At 42.6% G+C, this 22290-nt stretch overlaps 1 protein-coding gene across 3 annotated transcripts in view; it reads left to right on the plus strand.

Annotated features, from left to right (window-relative positions):
• Positions 1-377: 377 nt before the first annotated feature.
• ATG5 (autophagy related 5) overlaps positions 378-22290 on the plus strand; it is an 86991-nt gene continuing 65078 nt past the window's right edge. Inside the window, exons 1-4 of one of the 3 annotated variants that reach the window (XM_067293913.1) lie at positions 378-529; positions 1207-1367; positions 6300-6427; positions 19540-19618. In XM_067293913.1, coding sequence (XP_067150014.1) covers positions 1260-1367; positions 6300-6427; positions 19540-19618 — 315 coding nt within the window. In that variant the 5' untranslated portion in view covers positions 378-529; positions 1207-1259. Of the gene's footprint in view, positions 530-911; positions 933-1206; positions 1368-6299; positions 6428-19539; positions 19619-22290 lie in introns of those variants that run through there. The other 2 variants (XM_013948943.2, XM_067293914.1) reach the window with 2 other exon arrangements.

A 22290-nucleotide genomic window follows, 5' to 3' on the forward strand; every position in this document is an offset into this window, starting at 1 on the left:
GAGGGCTCCCGGACGCATCACGCCCGACCCCGGCACCCCCCTCCACTCCGCGCCCGGGGCTGGGCCCCGCCAGCCCTGCACCGTTTCGCGCTGAGACGCGGCAGGCGCCACCGCCTCGGCCCGGCCCCGCGGAGGGGCGCGCAGCGCCCCCGGTAGGGCCTGGGCCCGGCGCTGTTGCTAGGCAACGCCGGCGGCAACCAACCAGGGGCCGGGCTGCACTCCGGCCCCGCCCCCAGACTCGTTCCCGCCTGGAGGCTCCCCGCTCGCCCCGCCCGACTCCCCCGTGGCGTCATCCCTCCGCCCCGCTCCCCGCCGCTTCCGGGTTCCGGCGCCGCTCGGGGGCGGGGCAAAAGCGTGAGTTTCCTCCCGCCGAGCGCCGGGCGGAAGTCGGGCTGGCTCGTGCGATGGGGCGCCGGTGAGGCGGCGCGGCGCGGCGGAAGGCGCGGGCCGGGCCGGGCCGTGCCTCGGTTCCTGCCTGGCGTGCCCGCACGTCCCGGCGCGCGGCAGGTGGCGTGGGGCGGCGGCGCAGGTAACGGCCGCCGCCGCGGGGGCTGCCGGGGCCGGGCCTCGTCCCGCGGGCGCCGGCCTGGCCGTTGCCCGGGAGAGCACGCCGGGGGCCGCGGCGGCCGGGCTGCGCGGGGCTGCTGACTCACCGCGGCGGCGGGAGGGCGCGGGGCTGCCGGGACGCTCGGCGCGGCGGCGGGCGGTGCCGGGGCCGCGGTGCCGGGCCGCCCTGCGGCCCGCCGTGCCCCCGCGGCGCCGGGTGGCGGCGGGAGACCCGCTCGCCTCGCGGGCCCTGCTGCTCGCCGCCGGCCGCTCTGCGCCCGCCGTTGCTCGGCCGCGTCTCGGCCGGGACCCGGGGGTGCCTGGGAGCTGCGGAGGGGCCGAGGCCTTTGCAAGGAGGAAGAAGAACAGGCCTTTTCGCCCCTGCGGTGAGGGCACAGTGCAGGCTTAGAAAATGCGTATTTATTCGTCATCTGCTGTGTGTTTCTGGTTAGAAGAATGTTAACTTGAAGGCCTCTCTCTCCAACTTGCCCCGTTTTTCTGCAGAAATTAACGCATTTACTATCTTGGTAATACCTTTTGATTTCCATGTTAGTGTTGACTGTGTTTACAGGAATATAGTTATGAGGGGAAATCTATAACCTGCTGCATTTTATTCATAATAGTGCTGACTTGTTTCTTTTTGGGGGGAATGGGGTATAGTTCTAGTTGAAGAAACGCGCTGATCTACATGTGCTTCACTGTCCATTGGAAGAATGACAGATGACAAAGACGTACTTCGAGATGTGTGGTTTGGACGAATACCAACCTGTTTCACTCTGTATCAGGACGAGATAACTGAAAGGGAAGCTGAACCTTATTATGTAAGTATAATGGAGGTAGCAATGGATAGTCCAGTCCCATCGTTATGTTTGTTTTCTGTCTGCTTATCATGCACGTTGCTACTTGTCATGCAAACGCACTTTCTTCTTTTTATTCCTGGTACTTTCTGGAAGTAAACCTGATGATGCTATATGATTTATCTCTCTTTACAGCAGCTTCAAAACTTAGAGCTTGACCTTACTGGTGAAAGAAATTTATCATAGATAATTAAATTCTTAAAACTTTTATGGAAAAAAGTCAACAAGTAATTAGGTAAAAGAGGGAGACTCTGCATATACACGTTGTGAGCTTTGTGTTTTTTGGACGGTGGCAGAAAGAGAGGAGAGAGAACTTATATTGCCGAACTACAGGAATAGCTTCAGTTTGGGCTTTGTGCAATGTTAAACAGTAAAATACATCACCCCTCTCTGGTAGATGTGTTAGCACAGCACAGGACTGATAGGTGTGTGTATGTAACAGAATACAGCATTGCATAGGTATAACAGAGCTCACTTAAAGTGAGCTTGTCTGTGTTTTTTGAAAGAGTAATGACATTGGGACTAAGCAGCTCAGGTAAAGGTATTATTTGTTTGCTACTGTAGTCAGGCCAGGTAGGTCTCTGCAGGGAGTTATATTGGAAATGGACACGTGCAAGCTTCTCTGTGGTGTTTCCTACAGATGCTTGTATTTGGAGTAGAACTGTGATTAGGAACATCTAGATTGAGCTGCCTTCATTGCTGAACCATCTGCTTTTTTCCAAAATCCTAAAACTGTTATGACTTAGATTTAAAAATAGTGTACTACTAATCTGTTGGTGCAAAGAACAGTTAGAAATAACATTGGTAGCAAGTAGAGTAATGGTTGGTTGAGATTCATCTAGGTTTAAAAAAACAGAATTGCAACAGAAGACTGTCTCAGAATGATCAGCCCAGGGGACTGATTTCTGCTTTTTGAGTTTGCCCAACATTGAAAGGATTACTGTATAAAGATGTCTGTAATAATGAGCAATATGAAGCCATTTCAGGTTGGGATGCTCTGTTTCTTCATCCAGGATGCATTGAAGATGAGTCCAGTTCCTATTAAGTCTAGAGTTTTTGTATTTTATAATCAGTTTTGCGTGTGGAGTGGTGTTTCATTTGGGGGAGGGGAAAAAAAAAACAGAGATAGCTGGAGAGGTTTTCTTTTTGTGTAAGGAATGCATTGCAGGCAACTCCTTAGATGTTAAATGAAGTGCAAGGACACCCAATACCTATGGAAAACAGTCCTGGTTACTGTGATTAAATACCGTAGCATTACACAATATGCAAAAGGAGGTATTACAGCCCTAAAGGAAGATTTGCTGTATCGCTGAATCATGGCAATTCATGCCCAACATATTAAAAATATTGCTGTAGGGTAGCCAAAGGCTAACAGGATGCAGTCTCATTGGCCTGCGTGGACTGTTTTAGGAGTTAGTAGCAGAAGAGTTTATGGAAGAGGTGTCATTCTGGTGAACTCTAGTAAAAGGAAGGTTCCTTGCCATGTGGCTAGAGAGTGTAAGAGCACTTAACTTGTGTTTCATAAATAGTTTTGTAACAATGGTGTATGTTTCTAATAGTCTAGAAGGTAAACTGTTATATAGAATCTCATCTGTAATACAGAAGTCTATGTAAAAGAATTACCTTGAGTCTGCTGTCAGAAAGATTGCCTAAAGTCTAGCATACAGTTAAATACACGAGTTTTGTTTTTGTTTTGTTTTTTTTCCTCCCCTTCTCTAGATACTTTTTAGTATCTTGAGTACCTCTCCTCTGAAAATACTCAGTAATAGTGTTCAAAGATTACAGGATTTTGGAGTAAAAATGTTATGTCAGCTAGTATTTTCTACTGAATGTGGACAGGTGGTGGAGGATAGATGTTAAGCTAATAGGTAATAAAATTAAGGCATCTTTAAGCTATGCTTTTAACAGCCTCACTCAACTGATTTAATATACTTTTATATCTTTAGGATAATTATATTAAAGTTAGAAAAGTGATAGAATTGGATTCTTTCATTTCTCTCATGGAATGGGAAGATTGTAGTAAAGTAGAAGAGATGGGAAGACCTAAGTAGAAATTACTGTTCTGAAGACTTAAACTGCAAGATAATGTTTATAGTGCTGATCAATGTAAGATTTGGTAGTGTTCTCAAAAACTAAGAATTGCTAAATATATTACTTTCAGTTGACATAAATTAGTCATGCAATTTAAAAAGATGGGCAAAAATTCAATGTTGACATCATGTTGGAAGGGTTTGAGTACTGGTCTAAACAAATGGAATGTCTCTTAGGAGCACCAAGAATTCAGGAGAAACTGTGAATGCTCAGCATCTCTGAAAAACAGGCAGTCCCTGCTACCCTAATTAACTGTTGAGCTTTGTACTTTAAAGATGCCCATTGGGAATGTTGGCCATATTCTGTTCGGTGAAATACTGTTTAACTACTGTCTGTGATTTCTGATTATGTTGAAATAGAAACCAAATTTTCTTCCACACAACAAACTGAATTCAAATACTTTACAAAGGAAGTTAGGCAGTTTAAAGGCGTATATCAAATATTGTTGCAATCAGTAATGCTTTAATAATGGATTTATTGCTTCCCTTATAGCTGTGCGACATGTAGCATGGCTGAAAAATGACATTTGTAGCAGTCCAAATGGATGTCATATTGGAATATGTCAACATTAATTTAACGGCAAATATCACACAAATAATAAACTTTTACAAAAATATTTCTTTTTGAGCAGTTACCTGGACTATGTAGTCTCAAGAATAGAAACTGTATAGAACTAGCTTCTTCTAGTTTATTAAAGTGTAAGATTTTACTGTCACTCAGTTGAGGTACCAAAAGGAACTTGCACTTGAATGCGTAAATTGCTTCATTGAATTTAGATTGTCCACCTTTTAAAACTGAAAGCTGTGTTTTATTACCTTGCTGAGTTAGACTCCTATGAAAGAAAACATAATATGATGAAGGTAATAAGGGCAACAGATGGAAAAAGAAAACTGTATGGTATGCAAAAGGTCAAGTGTTAACTGACTTGATGATTATGATAGTGGTGAGCTTTGATCTTCTGCAATTTTATATACTAAAATTTAGTTGTTTCATAGAAATATGCAAATTCAGTAACCCGATACAGCATTATGCAGAAGATGCATCCATTCTTTTTCATAAGAGGTTACTCTTGATTTACTCCCCTTACTTAATGTTTGTGAATCTGATTTAAAAAAAAAAATTTTTTTTCAAATAAATTCCAACATTGTGGACAAAATACTATTTAACTTTTACATCAAACTGTGGTATAGTTGTTGGAGGGATTCTAGCAAAATGTTGTAGCACAGTGATAATTTTGTCAGGGAAAATCTGTCCTTACTTAGTCTAAATAAAAAATAATAAACACCAACAAAAAATGGTTATGAGAAACACCAGGAAATGTTTCTCTTTCCCTAAATATGAAAAATAATTTATTTCTATTTATTCCTTAGGCTCACCCATTTTATTAACATTTAGGAAATGAAAATGATTTTAGAGGATGAATACAATTAATTTTAAATGTTTGCACCAAAGCTAAACTTTATTTTACAGGTGGCTTAATGTTTTCTTCCTGTGATACTGAAAGGCATTGCTCATAAAAGATAGTCTGTAAGCTTTAAAGTAAACGTGCAGTATGACCATAGGCTTACTGATTCGTGCAGTCTGCTTAACCATTCTTATTGGTGTGAGACTTAAGCTATTTTTGTTTTCCTTTTTTCTTAGGTGGGAAGTATATTCTTGAAGTAATACTGTAGGAGTGTGAATGTTATCATAGTTTCCTGTGGAAATACTGTTTAGCTTCTATCACTTAAACATTTTCCTTGATTGTTGCATATGTTTTACAGATTTTTTTTAAAGTCACATCAAAACTAGCAACTTCAATCTTTTGACCCCAAAATTCTCACATATTTGTGCTTCAGAGGAGTTTTTCTTAGGCAGTTCTTCTTTTTAATTCTTTCTGAACCAGTGTTGTCATGCAAGCAGAAAAAATTACTAGATTCACTTAACTACATGGTTTTTTTGTTTTGTTTGTTTTTAACCATGATATGTATAACACTTTCTAACAAGTTTGCTGAAAAAAATGTTATTTGGCAAGAGTGTGTAACAGCTAATTAGCTGGTTGATGGGAGAAGTCGTAATGTTTTTTCACTGTAATTGCATTCTGTTTTATATAGTGCATGACATTACGTTTGAGGAAAAAGATAATATACCAGAAAGCTGTAAGAAGGTGTCTTGTTTCAATGAATAAAATACTGGGATTTTTCTTCTTGATTTTTGAGGGAGTTGAAATCAATAGGTTGGCAAAGGTTTAAATATTGGAAGAATCAGGGTAACCTTGACTAAAGGGTTGAATTGGCAAACACCATGCGAAGAAAATGGAGACTGCCAGCTATAGGCAGTATGAAATGTGCTTGGAAACTGAACATGTAAGCAATGGGCTTTCATTCAGTCTTAAGTTAATAATTTTTTAGAAATTTTCCTTTTGAAATAATAGTTACTATATGTTCACTCATTATATTCAATAAGAAGTTAGAACATATTCCTATCTGTTCACAAGAAGTTGTTTAAGAATTTCGTTCTTTGACCTGCTTAAATACTGGAAGTTGGAAATTAAATTTAATTTCTCTGTCTTCCACTTCACTGAAAGAATCAAGAACTTATATTCTGACTGGTTTTTAGTGAGTGTACTGGATACTACTGTTATGCATCTTCTGACTGCATAATTTTATAGCCTTTCATTGGCCCTTAATAAGTAAACTGTCTAAACATTGACTGTCTAAAAATGTCTTGCTTTACAGTCAGCATTCTTTTTTCCATTAGCTTTTGATTATGAAAATGCATACTTGTTATGTATTTTTAATTAAATTTTTGTATAACTTTTTTCAGTTACTTTTGCCTAGGATAAGCTACTTGACACTGGTAACAGACAAAGTGAAGAAACACTTTCAGAAGGTTATGAGGCAAGAAGAAGTTAGTGAAATATGGTTTGAATATGAAGGTACACCACTGAAATGGTGAGTTAATTTAAGTTTGTACCTCTACTCAGAATAATGTAACATGTGAAGAGTAAACAAGTTTAGCACATTGTCGGTACTTTTCTTAAACTAATCACTCTACTGAGTTTCAAAGATGGCAAAAAAGGAGGAAGGTAAGAAAAGCATGTTATTTAGGAAAAACAGGAAAAGAGTTATATTGAACACTTGATTATTCTTCTTGTACTTGCCATATGTATAAGGCAGAAGTTGTGCTGCACCTACTGTTTTTATTCTAGTCACTATTGTAACACAAAGCATGCCTGCATTTCGGCTCTTCCATTCCTGGCAGTGCAATCACCAAAGAACTCTTTTAGCTTATTGTTTGACATTCTTAAAAGATGTTTGATGTCACAAAAAGGAAGTATTATTATTTCTGGAGTCTGAATGCAAATAGGGTTTTTCCTCACAAATAATAAAATGTGCATAATCTCCGTACGCTGGAGGTATGGTGATCCATGAGGTCTCTCCTAGTCCTATGTTTCTTTGAGACCAACCTAGTGTAATCCTTGAAAATATGTGACTTATTTTCAGAACAGCATGAAAACTAGCCCCCCTCATCCCTGTGCGCCCCCTCCCCCCCAACTTAATTTCACAACTGGCTGGCTAAACCAGCTTTAGACATGTAATTCAGTTATATGGAATTTAACAATATTTGGTTTCTTGGGATGCCATAGTAACCTTGAGGTCATGACTGATACTGTCTAAATAAAAAGCAATGTACCAGGTTTGTCCCAGCAGGTTCATAATCTTGTGTAGGTAATGGGAGATAATTACATAAATTTTCACTTAAGTTGCAACAAGAAAGGCTTTTTAATTCAGCTGAAAATGGATCTGTACTATCTGTATGTTTTTAGGTGCTGTGACATTTAAACTAGAATAACATTTTTTCCAAGTATTGGACACTAATTAAAAAGCTAGTACAACTAAACTCAATTGAACATTGAATCATGAGTTGTTAGTTCAGGCTCTGATCCTTCAAACACTCCAAGCATGTGCTTCCAGAAAACAGATCCACTGATTTCAGTGGGATTGCTTTACTAAGGAAAACTCTGTCTACAGACCTTTATTTTAGGAAAATGGTAGTCCCCTAAATAGCTGAAGCTTGTTTCAGGGAAGACCTAAATACCAGAACTGAGAATTAAATTGATTAGTTTGTAGAGAGAAAGAAGAGCAGAGCCTTAACCTTCTTAAGTGTAATTTCTGTGTTCAGAATCAAATGGAACTTGATTGTGCTTTTGATTATTTTAATTAGTTTTTTAGTTTACACTGTATGGTTACATTTCTTACAATTTGTACTGTTTTGTGTCTGGTTGGGATATAGTGTATCTTTTTTCAGTGGCAGCTATTTTATTTTCCAGTGAGACTCTAGAAAAATTCTGAAACAGTTTCAACCTCATGGTCTGTGGCATAACTGCTTCCAGGGAATGTAAAGGTACAGGGAAATGCTGAGAAGCTAACTCTTCCCGTTCCCCCCCCCTTTTTTTTTCTGCATTTCAGTTAACTTTAGGCACATGATCTTGTTCCATTTGTTCATGCAGTTAAGTGTTAAACTGTTTCCCAGATTTAAGTTTGGGAAGTGTTTCCCCCCATCCCTCCTTTTTGCAACACCAAGGTTCTTGGAAAGGATGGCACTGCCTACTTTGCCAGCATAGGTTCTGAAAAGTTTTTGAAGTTAGTCAGCAGGCTTTCACCTCTTGGAGCAGTAGTTGATTGGTTCTTGGACTGGCAAAATCTGTAGCTTTTATTCATGAGGTTTCAAGATCAGCAGTAAAATACCTCGTTTCCTAAATTGTTCTGAGGCTTTTGACCTATTGGAGACTCTTTTATTTGTCTTGTGGCTCTCTAAGTAATTCAAGAATGTAATGCTTTAAGCTCCCCCCCCCCCCAACTCTGCCTCTGTTTTTTCATTAATGGACATAACTTTGCTTTTAATGCTTACTAATTTTCTGTAAATTCCATGGGCTGTGCAGGTTTGAAGTGAGCAATGGTCACTTCATTCCAGAACCATAAGCACAATGTAATGGAATAAACATAAAGCAATTGCAGGACAGCCTTAATAAACAAGACTGAAATAGTATTCACGTGTATCCAAGATAATGTAGGTTTTGGAAGTATGCTGTTACAGTAAGCACATTTGTCTTACCTGAAGTTGAGTAAGGCCCATTGGACCAGTGTTAAACGGGTTATAAATTTGTCTGTTTGCTTGTGCTTTGGCTGTACTATGCTAGTTTGCCTTCAGTGGAGACTTGAACAATATCAGACAGCTGTTGAGCATGACTTGTAAATGTGAAACTTTGTTCTTTGGTCATTCTTCTTGAGTTTAATAGCCACAGCTTTCTTTTGCGATTGCCTACTGATTCATTGTTTTCAATTTATTCCTGTAGAACAGCTTTTAAAGAAGCTGTTATGAGTAGTACAGCATTCTTCATGTTGCAGAGCGCTGCTATTTTTGTGTACCAATACTGTTTCCAGCTGATGACATCACAATGTTACGAACTGCTGCTTTACCAACTTTTCCTAATTCTTCAGCTTTCTAACTTTATGCATCTTATGAAGAGGATCATAGGACAATTCAGGTTGAAAGAAACTTCAGGAGGTTTCTAGTCCAATCTGCTGCTCAAGCAGGGTCAGCTATGAGATCAGACCAGGTTGCTCAGGGCTTTATCCAGTCGGGTCTTAAACTTCCAAGTACTTCTTAAGAGTTCATAACCTCTCTCATGCAAATGTTTTTCCTTAAATCCAGTATAAACCTCTCGTTTCAATTTTTGCTTGCTGTCCCTTGTCCTCCCACCATGCACCACTGAAGAGCCTGACTCCATCTTCTCGGTGACCTCCCTGTAGGCGCTGGGGGGCTGCTGTTAAGTCCCCCTGAAGCCACCTCTTTCCCAGGCTGGCCAAGCCTAGTTCCCTCAGCCTCTCCTTGCAGCACAAGTGCTCCAGCCCCTGCCTGTCCCAGTGGCCCTATGCTGAACTCGCTCCAGTTTGGCAATGTCTGTCTTGTACTGGGGAGACCAAAATGACACAGTACCTAAATGCACTCTCATGAGTGCCGAGTGCAGGGGGATAATCACTTCCCTCAATCTGTGGGCTCTGCTCCTGTTAATACAGCCCTGGATGCTGTTGGCCCCTGCTGCCAGGGCCCCCAGCTGTCTCACGCACAGCTTGCTGTCTGCCACAACCCCCAGAGCCTTTCTGCAGAGCTAGTCCCCAGCCCATATCATTGCAGGGTGTTCTCCCTACTCAGTTGCAGGACTTGGCATTTGTCCTTGTTAAATTTCATCAGGTTCCTGTTGATCCAGTCCTCCAGCCTGCCTGGTTTCTCTGAATGGCAGGCTGCCTCTGGCTGTGTTAGCTGGTCCTCCCCACTTTGGTGTCATCTGCAAACTTCGTGAGAGCATACTCTGTTGCTTCTTCTAGGTTATTGATAAAGATGTTAAGCAGGACAGGTCCCAGGATAGACCCTTGCGGTACCCCGCTTGTTACTGGCTTCCAGGTAGAGTACAACCCATGGACTTGTATGTGTTGAGTTCTCTCAGGTAATCTCTCACTTGAACCTTATGCACCGCTGGTAATTCTCCTTGAGCCCTTTCACTAAGCACAGAGACCTGGGAGAACTTCTTGGTGAAGTTTGAGGCAAAGAAGGCACTGAGTACCTCAGCTCTGTCGGTGTCTGCTGATCATGTTCCCCATTCAGCAATAGGCCCAGATTTTTCCTTGTTCAGCCTTTTACTACTAATGTATCAGTAGAAGTTCTTGTTGCCCTTCGCTTTCCTTGCAAGTCTTAACTTCTGTTGAGCTTTGGTTTTCCTGACCCTATCTCTACATGTCCAGGCAATGTTTCTAAATTCATCCTTTGTACCCTGTGCACACTACCCCCTGTATGCTTCCTTTTTGCATTGGAGCTCCAGTGCATGAGTTTCCCAGCTAGGCTGGTGTCCTGATATGTCTACTTGTCTTTGAGTATTGAGATGGACTCTTTTTCTGCTTGGAAGGTGCTGTTCCTAAAGACCTGCTGGCTTTCCTGAGCTCCTTTTCCCTGCAGAGTTGCCTCCTGTAGGATACCATCTACAAGTTACCTGAATAAAGTGAAGTTTCCTTGCCTGAAGTCACAGAATCACAAAATAGTTGAGGTTGGAAGGGAATGCTAGAGATGATCTAGTCCAATACCACCAGCTCCTCTCCCCCACCCCCCTGGCCTCCTGTGCTCAAAGCAGGGCCAAGTAGGACAGGTTACTCAGGACTGTGTCCAGTCAGGTTTTGAACATCTCCAAAGATGGAGAACTTGCAGCTTCTCTAGGCAACTTGTTCCTGTGTTTGAGCACCTTAACAGTAAAGCTTTTTAAATTATGTTTAAATTTAATTTCCTGCATTTCAATTTGTGCCCATTGCCTCTTGCCCTTTCACTGCACACCACTGAAGTCTGGCCCTGTCATCTTTACTCCCTCCCATAAGGTATTTATACACATTGATAAGACCCTTTCTGAACCTTCTTCTGGTTCTCTCAGCCCCTCATCATATGACAGATGCTGCAGTCACATAATCGTCTTAGTGACCACTTGCACCAGTATGTCCATGTCTCTTGTACTGGAGAGCCTGGAACTGGACACAGTACTCCAAATATAGTCTCACCAGCGCTGAATAGAGGGGAATAGAGTGCAGCTAATGGTAGCAGCCAACAGATACAGCATTTTTGGGTAGGAGTTTCTGGGCTGTGCTTCTAGATCTTCTGGGATTGTCAGAGGGCTCCTGGGAACTGTTTGAGGAATGTCAGGTGCCTGCTGCTGCTAGGAAAGGATGGCTACAGGAAGCTTTGACTTCTAGCAAGCTCTTGCAGCTTCTAAGGAGCTGTCAGTTATTCCTGGTAAAACAGTGCTTTGAGCTTTTGTTCCAGCTGACTCTTGATTAAGAGGGTCAAGCAACCTTTCTGCAAATGCTAGGAAGAGGCCTAGAGTGCACCCAACAGATGCAGCAGTTTGCACAGCAGTTTGTACAGAAGGGCACACAGGAGGGGGACAAAAACTGAGGGCACTATATACCTGCTCTGAAGTGGTGGTGATGTGCCACAGGGTACGATCCCTGGGACCCGCTGAAGAAGCTACCCCTGGCAAATCGGAAGCCTCCACTCAGACCAAGCTCCTGAGGGAGGATGCAGCTCTCCAGGTCTTGGGTTGGAGGGAGTACCTGGGGTAGGGGGCCTCTCAATGAGGTTGTGGCAGGGAAGAGTGATCTCCTTGCCTGCAGAAGGTGTGTGCTCATTAAGAACCTGTGTTGCCAAGTTGAAAAGCCAAAGGAAGAGGTCGGCAGACTGTGGAGCATCGGAGATGATGAAAATAAGATTGATCAAATTTTCTGAGACCCTGCAGTTTCAGAAGCCTGAACCCTGAAGTGTACTAAAACAGGGAGAGGCAGAGTCTGTGCTTATTGGGTTGGGAAATGGAGACTCACAAGATGGTGAAGGCTGGAAGCTTGTGACTCCTTGCAACAGGAGGAAGGCTCATGTTCCACCTGCAGATCTGCAACTACAGAATTGGTTCAGTGCCCTGACTGCACATAAGGGTCTGGAAGCTCTCTTCAACAAAGCATCTGAGCCCGCTGAGCTTGAACCACACGAACACCAGAAGGAAGCGGCAAGTGAAGTCCAGGGTTTGTACTCTGCTTCTCACCTTTCTCACTTTCTTCAAGATCTTGAACTCTGCTATTTCATGGTCACTACAGCCAAAGCTGTCACTGATTATCACATCCCCAACTAGTTTTTCCTTGTCAGTGTGTAGCAGATCCAGCTGTGTGTCAACTTGGATTGACCCATTCAGTATATGAATCAAAAAATCTTGAGTACTTGTCTCTCCATGTTGCTGTTCCAACAGATGTCAGAGGTTAAAGGCCCCCATAAAACCCGGGGTCTGTGATGTGGAGAGTTCTTGAGCTGTTTAAAGACTTCGTCCACCACTTCACCCTGGTCAGATGGTTGGTAACAAACTCCCACCATGATGTCACCCTTGCTTGCCTCTCCTCTGACCCTGACCCACAAGCTCTTAACCAGCCTGTTGTCTGTCCCATAGAAGAGCTTCATGTATCTAAGCTGCTCCTTCGCATAGAGGGAAAGCCCCTCCCCTCATCTTCCCAGCCTGTCTTTCCTGAACCGCTTGTTTGCATCCATCACAGTGCTCCAGTTGTGCAAGCAGTCTCACCACATCTCTGTTATTTCCAATGTTGCAGTTATGTAGCTGCATGCAGAGCTCTAGTTCCTCCTGCTTGTTTCCCAGACTGTGTGCATTTACGTACTTTCATTTGTGGTGGGCCATTTTCTGCCCTGTTTTATTGTTTTGAGGTCTTCCTTGTAATTGTTACCCTCCACCCTTGCATTCTATGCATTCCACCACTTTCTCACTTGACTGTGGATTGTTATTCCCTCCCCTGTTGTTCTTAGTTTAAAGCTCTCCTCACCAGGTTGGCCAATGTAAAGATGCTTTTACCCCACTTTGTCAGGTGGATCCTACCTTGCCCTAGCAGTCCTTGATCCTCAAGGAGGGTCCTATGGCTGTCCTGTTGTCACACCAGCTGTGCAAACAGTTTTTGACCTGCAGAATCCAGGCTCAGGGAGGAGTGGATTTCTTCTTCGTTGGCAGGAGTGAGGAGATGGCACCTCAGCCCCCATGCCCTTGCCTTTTGCCCCCAGAGCTATGGGGTCAAGATTCCCTCCAGCAGTATCATTGGTGCCCGTGTGTTTGAGCTGTAGGGAGTAATAATATGAGTGGCAGATGAGCCTTGGCAGTCTCTCTGCAACACCCTGGCAAGAAGCAAACCTCTCTGTCTAGCAAGAGAGGCTGGCAACTGGGGGGGACACCCATCGCCTGTAGGAAGGAGTCTCTCACCACCATTACTGCTTCCTCTTCGTGTGGATTTGTGGTTCAGGCTGTTCTGATGCTTTCTCAGAGCTGCTAGCTCCTTGTCTGCCACACTGACCTATTCAGCAGTTGCAGATCTGTGGGTGGAGGAGGAGCCTGCCTCCTGTTGCCCGAAGTCAAAAGCCTCCAGCCTTCCTCTTCTTGTGAGTCTCTGTTTTCCCCTCCCAGTGAGTGCAGACTCTGGCTGCCCCTCCTTCTGTGCAGTTAGGGGTTCAGAATCTCATCTCTGCAAGGTCGGTCTCAGAGATAATGCCATCAGTCCCTTTCATCTTCTCTGATGCTGTGCAATCTGCCGACCTCCTCCTGCAGCTCCTTAACTTTGTGACACAGCAGCACACACCTCCTTTAGGCAAGGACACCTCTATCTGCTCCAGCCCTAGGGAGAGGTACCAGACGCTCCTGGTAGTGTGAGACCTGGAGAACTGCATCTTGCCTCTGGAGCTTGGTCTGTGTGGTGGCCTCTGATATATTAGGGGTAGTTTTCCCAGTCAGTGCTGGGGATGGTGCCCTGTGGCTTGTTCCCATCATTGCTGAGCACTTACACAGTGCCTTTGGCAGAGGTTCTGGCCCCTTTGTAGGGACTGCGCTCTAGGCCTGGCAGTTATATAGATCTTTTGCTAGCATCAACTGAATGGATGCTTGATGCTCCCTATCAGGAGTCAGCTGAAGAAAAAAGATCAAAGCACCCTTTGATCAGGAATAACTGACAGAAGTTGTTTGAAACTGCTAGAGTTTTCTAGAAGGATCATGAGAAAGAGCCAAGATTTATTTCTTACTGAATTCTAAAGGAAAAGGTGAGCATATTTTGATGCAGCTGAAACTTCCATCATTAACACTTTTTCATAGAAATATTTAAACAGCATATTTTGGACACTTTATACGCTTAGTACCCAAACAAGTTCTGGAACATAGGAGAAGTTTATCCATCCTGGATTTGTCAGTTCATGTGATACACATCCTACTGAATTACTCCAGGAAATAATTGTGGTATGGAAACAGTCTACCAATAGCTTTCTGTATTTCTGTAGTATTGTTCTGGGTTCAGAAAGAAATTGTTAGAAAACTAGCAACAATTCATTTTCCTTACTATCCATATGTCACTTTCAAAAGTATTTCAAGTACTTAAGTGCTTAAAGTTGAGTTTTCCAGGAACTCTCTTGCACTTTTAAAACACACTCTGTGTAATAATAAAAGCAGTATAAATCAACAGTGGCTGGAAGTCAAGGTGCTGTTATGCTTTTATAGGTTGAAGACTTTCCAGAACCAATCATTACCCTAGCAACTTGGGGGGGAAGACTTGTGGTCTCTTCGGTCTCTTAGATGCTTTTTTTTCTTTGATATTTTTGCCCTTTTTTTTTCCTTAAGGATGAAGTTTTACACAATCTGTCTGTCCTTGGCTCCAACTCCAGTTAAATTCTGTTTGATTTTTTGGCAATCAAACCATGTTTTTTCAGAATGTTATCTTTTTAGGCCAGACATTTCCCATAGCTAGTTAATACTTTTGCCCTGTTAGTTTTCTATTTTATTTAGTGCTGGAAAATGTTCAAAGGCTGGTTCTTGGGTTTTTGGCTTCTTAAAAATCTCCTAGTTGCTGTAGGTTCTACAGGGCGCTTGTGTATTTGTTTAATTGCAATGAATATTATTTCAATTAGGAGTTCAGAAACAGCATTGCTGCAGTACCACTAAAAGTCAGATCTTTAGTAAGGTAATACTGACTTATAGCACAAGGTGCACATGCTCTTAAGAATGGAGTGAGGGAATGTTGCTTTCTTCGTTCCATCTTCTATAGATTGGCAAGTTCTCTTTTCCTCTCAGCTTCCCTCTTTGTGCCCCTCTTATTTCCCTATCCTGGTTCAGAAACAAGGTTTTTATATGCAAGAAGTACAAAGAATATCTTTGCTAGTGTTCTGTGGAATCCTGTTGTTTCCAGACTCCTAAAAAATACATGTAGCTGTATCTCAAAATTGAGTGAAATACAACATTGTGTACTATCATTACTTTTGACTTCTGTTGGCTCTAGATTAAATGCCAGTGTGTAAACTGGAATTTGAAGCAGGAGTCTTACCTGTCAGGATTGCTTTACTTCTGTTGTAAACTTTACTTTTAACAGAGGGTCACGCTTCTGAATAGAAAACTATTTCTCTCGTGGTCTGCTGTCTTCATTAATGACATATGTTTTGCTGTGGAAATTCAAAAAGTGAATTTAGGGCTGGCCTCTTTAAAAGTATATATCAACACAAAGCACAAGATTCTTACTGAAGAATGCCTAAGTACATGAACTTAATTTTGTAATCTAAATTGTGTAGGAAATATAGCAGAGGTAGCCTAAGAACTGAATTTTTTGTAGCTATATTGCTGCATAAATCGAAAGTAACTGAAAGTCATTTCACAGAATCACAGAATCGCTGAGGTTGGACGGGACCTCTGGAGATCATCTAGTCCAACCCCCCTGCTCAAGCAGGGTCACCTAGAGCACATTGCACAGGATTGCATCCAGGCACATTTTGAATATCTCCAGAGAAGGAGACTCCACCACCTCTCTGGGCAACCTGTTCCAGTGCTCTGTCACCCTCACAGTGAAGAAGTTTTTCCTCATGTTCAGATGGAAGTGTCTGTGTTTCAGTTTGTGCCCGTTGCCTCACATTCTGTCGCTGGGCACCACTGAAAAGAGTCTGGCTCCATCCTCTTGGCACCCTCCCTTCAGATACTTGTACACGTTGATGAGATCTCCTCTCAGCCTTCTCTTCTCCAAGCTAAACAGGCCCAGCTCTCTCAGCCTTTCCTCATAAGAGAGATGCTCCAGTCCCCTAATCATCTTTGTAGCCCTTTGCTGGACTCTCTCCAGTAGTGCCACATCCCTCTTGTACTGGGGAGCCCAGAACTGGACGCAGTACTCCAGATGTGGCCTCACCAGGGCTGAGTAGAGGGGGAGAATCACCTCCCTCCACCTGCTGGCAACACTCTTCCTGATGCAGCCCAGGTTGCCATTGGCCTTCTTGGCCACAAGGCCACATTGCTGCCTCATGCTTAACTTGGTGTCCACCAGCACTCCCAGGTCCTTCTCGGCAGAGCTGCTTTCCAGCAGGTCAACCCCCAGCCTGTACTGGTGCATGGGGTTATTCCTCCCCAGGTGCAGGACCCTGCACTTGCCTTTGTTGAACTTCATGAGGTTCCTCTCTGCCCACCTCTCCAGCCTGTCCAAGTCTCTCTGAATGGCAGCACAGCCCTCTGGGGTATCCGCCACTCCTCCCAGTTTTGTATCGTCAGCAAACATGCTGAGGGTGCACTCTGTGCCTTCATCCAGGTCATTGATGAAGAAGTTGAACAAGACTGGACCCAGTACTGACCCCTGGGGGACACCGCTAGCTACAGGCCTCCAACTAGACTCTGTGCCACTGATCACAACTCTCTGAGCTCTGCCATTCAGCCAGTTCTCAATCCACCTCACTGTCCACTCATCTAACCCACGCTTCCTGAGCTTGTCTATGAGGATGCTATGGGAGACAGTGTCGAAAGCCTTGCTAAAGTCTAGGTAGACAACATCCACTGCTCTCCCCTCATCTACCCAGCCTGTCATTCCATCATAGAAGGCTATCAGATTGGTTAGGCATGATTTCCCCTTGGTGAAGCCATGCTGACTACTCCTGATCACCTTCTTTTCCTCCACATGCGTGGAGATGGCTTCCAGGATGAGCTGCTCCATCACCTTTCCAGGGATGGAGGTGAGGCTGACTGGCCTGTAGTTCCCTGGGTCCTCCTTCTTGCCCTTTTTGAAGACTGGGGTGACACTGGCTTTCTTCCAGTCCTCAGGCACCTCTCCTGTCCTCCATGACCTTTCAAAGATGATGGAGAGTGGCTTAGCAATAATGTCCGCCAGCTCCCTCAGCACTCGTGGGTGCATCCCATCGGGGCCCATGGATTTGTGGGTGTCAAGTTTGCTTAAATGATCTCTAACCCGATCCTCCTCGACCAAGGGAAAGTCTTCCTCTCTCCAGACTTTCTCTCTTGCCTCCAGGATCTGGGGTTCCTGAGGGCTGGCCTGAGCAGTAAAGACTGAAGCAAAGAAGGCATTCAGTAACTCTGCCTTCTCTGTATCCTTCGTCACCAGGGCACCCACCCCATTCAGCAAAGGGCCCACATTTTCCCTAGTCTTCCTCTTGCTGCTGATGTATTTGAAGAAGCCCTTCTTGCTGTCCTTGACATGCCTTGCCAGATTTAATTCCAAACGGGCCTTAGCCTTCCTCGTTGCATCCCTGCATAATCTGACAACATTCCTATATTCCTCCCAAGTGGCCTGTCCCCCTTTCCACTTTCTGTATACTTCCTTCTTCTGGTTGAGTTTTGCCAGGAGCTCCTTGCTCATCCATGCAGGTCTCCTGCCTCCTTTGCTTGACTTCCTACTCATAGGGATGCACCGTTCTTGAGCCTGGAGGAAGTGATGTTTGAATATTAACCAGCTCTCTTGAACACCCCTCCCTTCTAGGGCCCTCACCCATGGGATTCCTCCAAGTAGGTCCCTGAAGAGGCCAAAGTTTGCTCTCCTGAAGTCCAGGGTTGCGATCCTACTTGGTGCCCTGCTTCCTCCTCGCAGGATCCTGAACTCCACCATCTCATGGTCACTGCAGCCAAGGCAGCCCCCGACCTTCACATCTTCCACCAGTCCTTCTTTGTTTGTTAGTACGAGGTCCAGCAGCACACCTCTCCTTGTTGGCTCCTCCACCACCTGTGTCACCTGTGTTATGTTTCATGTTCATGATATAGGAATTTAATTTTCAAAGGAAATCTGCCTTCTGTTATTTAGCCCACCTGAAAAAGTACTCTTTGATGGAACTCTTGCTGAATCCCTCTTGAAGAACTCAAGACATGATTGGCAGTTAGTAATAAAAAAAAATCTTAAGGGTAAAAACTTCAGCATTAGCAGTGAATCCAGATACACATTCTATATATTCTTTGTCTTCTTTGTGAGGAAAGCACCATTCTAGACCCTTTCTTGCCATTCTCCCCTGTTCTTGCTTTTTAAAAGTTATAATTGCAATAGGTAAGTTCAAGAATTGTACTGCTGTTTTTTGAAGTGTCTTTGTCTTAGCTTTTGGGTTAGCTCTCCAGGAGAGGGTGCTAAAGCACTAGTTTGCATGAAAGTTTAGAGGGTCAGGAAATTGGCTTGATGACATAGGTGCTTTTAGAGCAGTGTTCTGTCCTCTCACAGTTATTGCTCTTCTGGACTTTTGAAACTTATGTCCTTGGCTCTGTGTACTGTGACCATTTTCCAGTTAAGTGGTGTGTGCTTATCTCTTTGTAGGATGACGAGCTAATAAGGCTCCTTTACTTTGTTAAAATTTTCAGAAGATAAGAGAACTGAGTTTTGTTTGCTAAATACAAAAAAACCCCACCCCTTATTTTATCAAAATATTGTCACTGTCTGCTTGTGGAAAAATTTCAGTAAGATCTTTAAGTGCCTGTAGGAGTTTTGTGTATGTAATAGATATTGCTTATATTGCTGAAGGCCATATTTTCTACTGAAGTTGAGAGACAAAGTTTCAAGATAAAAGTGAATATTGAGAGGGAACAGCTTCTTGGAATGTGTAACTCTTAATTCAGAGTACTGCTGATGCAAAATTCCAGTTAATCTATTTTTCTCCCCTTCTGTTCTGTTTAATTTGACAGTAAAGATAAGGAGTTCAGCTTAGTTTGTCCTCTTTCAGCCCTCCTACAGATAAGTCACTTCTTGGTTCAGCTACTTATTCCCCATCCCTGATATCAGGCAGGTGGGATAGGGAAGAGACATTAAGGGTCAATGTGACATAAACCCGTGGCTTTTAAATTTCTGAACAAATAGACTTTTCTGTCAAAACAGCCAGTCCTACCACTATCAAGCTTTTTAACTGGAAATACTGTTCTGAAGGATTCCACAGCTGTAGACAATTCTTGCAAAGCTACCAGTGTTTTGTGGGGCACAGCTTGGAGACCACTGGTCTAGGTATAGAACGTGTGAATTTTGGGCTTGATTCTGCCCAAAACTGTAAGTTAGTTATACCTGCCTGTATAATTTTTCTGAATATGCAATAATGAATGTTAAATGTATGAGGAAAAAGCAATTTTTTTAATTCATCTAAGCTAACTATTATATGTAGAATTAAACATGCAACTTTTGTGTTCATTTAATTTTTTTCCCCCCATTTTTTTTAGGCATTACCCAATCGGTTTGCTGTTTGATCTCCATGCATCAAATACGGCTCTTCCTTGGAGCATCACAGTGCATTTCAAGGTAAAATTGAAATATCCTTTTGGTTAAGAATAATTGAACATAGGATTGTATGAAATTTGGAATCTAGGAAAAAAATTCATAATTATTCTTACCTCATAAATAGGTGGATGGTATGCCTTTCTGAAGAGGAGGGTGTTCATTCTTCAGGAATCCTCTTAATTCTCTGTAGATCTATAGCAGTTTTTTGTGAGATTGTATATGTTTTCAAATGACCTTTTCAAAATAACCTTATTATAATCCAAAAATCCAAAATTGTTTTTCAGGATAAGTTATGAGACTATGTCAGTGCAGTTGAGTGGGTAAAACTGAAAAACTTTCTGTGGTATTCTTCATTCAGTCAACTTAAGATTCAGAAGTGCTTGTCCCTGTGGGCACGTTAGGGGTTTCTGTGATACTCTATTTCCACACTGAAGTCAGAGAATGCTGTTGTACTTTGAAGTTGCATTTCACGTGGGTCCACTTTAGAGAACTGAGTGAAATGAGTTTGGTCTTGTGACAGTTTAGTCACAGGGAGACAGTACTTTGTTTGTGCATTGTAAAACCATTAGGTATAACTTGATAGCGCTACTGATCTTTGCTCAGAAAACTATTTGTGTAGGGTTAGCTCTGATGCAGGATTCTTTTATACTCTGAAATAATTTGAGAAGGTAGCCCCAGGTATGTTTGGAAATCAAAATCATAAGTAGAATTCATGGTTTTTATTTATGAAACTTTAATTTCTCCATTGTACTGTAGAGGTTTAAAGGAAACAATGCAATTGGAAAACTGATCCAAAGGAAAACACTAGATTAGTAGGCGGCCTTTAGTGTGTGAGATCTGAGATGAAATGAAAAGCATCCTGGGAGGCAGTTGTGTTCAGTGTTCTCATTCAATCAATTCTCTCTTGAAGGTATTTTCTAAAAGATCTTGCTAATAGGAGTAGTCTGACTCCTTTTGGAAGTGTGTACTAAAATGTTTTTTACAGTATGTGCCTCCACATGTTGGGACTTCTTAAAATTAATGAACGAATACAGGGATGTCGTTGACATATATCAGACAGAAGTGTAGCAATTATAAAGGTTTCAAAGAGAGGTGGGATGAAGAAACTTTCAAATTGTTTTGAAGACAGTATAGGGCATCTAGTTTCTTAGACTGTGATTTTAATTGTTGCACATTCTGAGAGCTCTGGAAGACTGGTAATGTTGTCATCCCAAGGTAGAGCCATCTTGAGAAATAAGTTGCAGCACCATGGTGCTTTTCAATGTGATGTAGTAATGTATGCTGACTTTAACATTCTTATGTTGCTGCTTGCCAAGACAGTGGCTGATTTAAGCTTGTCTCAAAGGTGTGCGTTAAAGATCAGAAGAAATAATTCACTGGTTAAGCAGTGTTATTTTAAAGGTTGATATAATTTAGATCTCAAAAACGTAACACCTTGGAAATGTTAATCCAGCATATTGGATTCCATCCTGCTTAATCTCTTCTGTTTTTGGTATAATTTAAAAGTTCATTTAAATAACCCCTTATTTTTAAAGTGAAAATGCAACTGAAATCTATCGAAGAATGTCCAAATGTTGGAGAGACTCTTATGTGTTGTAATTCTTTGTAGCTGAATAGTTTTGATATAGGATTGCTGCCTAGATTCTTTTTTTCATTTGTGTGTAACTATTCTTCAAAGGGAAGTAATTCTTATTTAGTTTAATTGAACAGTATTAGATTTTTTTTTCTGGGCTTCAACATTTGTCAAATCTTTTTCCTTTTTTTATGAAAGTATGCTGTCAACAACAGGTAGCTCAAGAACATTAGTAGAGAGCATTGTTTTACTTTTTATTTTCCTATCAATTTTCTTTGTCTAAAGCTAAAAATATGAAACTAATTTTTTACTCCTGTTCAGCACAGATTTGAGAGTTGAAAAAAAACTTGTAATTTTCCTCATGTTGAGTATGCAAATAAAATAATAAAAACAGTGTTTGCATTTAAGAAACAATGTATTCATCTATACTTGTGGTATGCGGTAAAACAGCATTCATTGATAACTCAGAGTTAAAATACAGTTGCCTTAAAGAGTTATAGAAGGATGAGCTTGAACAGAGCACTGAGGTCTGAGAATCATGAGAAACAGTAGTCTGGGAAGTTGCTTTTGTAACCCAGGTGTAGCTTTAGGGGGAAGGGGGAAACTTAATCCTTTCCCATGAAATTAGTCTTATACTGCCCTGTGGTGTGTTTGGCGCTACTGATGTTCTCAGCATGCTAACCAGCTTTCCAGATTTTAGGCAGCGGATAGGAGCTGAGGCACTGCTCTGGGATCGCTAGCGCTATAGGGGGAGAGTGAATCGGGTATAACACATTAAGGGCTAAAGCTCTTCCTCCACTGAAGCCCTTACCTGGCCTGCCCCTCCACACATCACCTGATGTAGCAGAGGAGGGGCTGTATCTGCTTTTGTGTAACATCAGCTGTCTTCTCTTCTTGGTTTTATTAACCCAATACAAGGTCAGGTGGAGAGAAAAGGAAGTACTTTTCCATGCAGCAGATGGATAAATTGTGGAACTCACTGGTAGGAGACATTGTGGAAGCCAGAAGTATAAATGAGTTTTAATTTTTTTTCTTTTTTTCCAAAGAAAAGACCACTGATGGTAACTAAATACAAATATGTGGATTTGGAGCTCCCTAAGTGGTAAATTACTGGATGGAG

Source organism: Apteryx mantelli, chromosome 3 (genome assembly GCF_036417845.1).
Source record: "Apteryx mantelli isolate bAptMan1 chromosome 3, bAptMan1.hap1, whole genome shotgun sequence".
NCBI lineage: Eukaryota > Metazoa > Chordata > Aves > Apterygiformes > Apterygidae > Apteryx > Apteryx mantelli.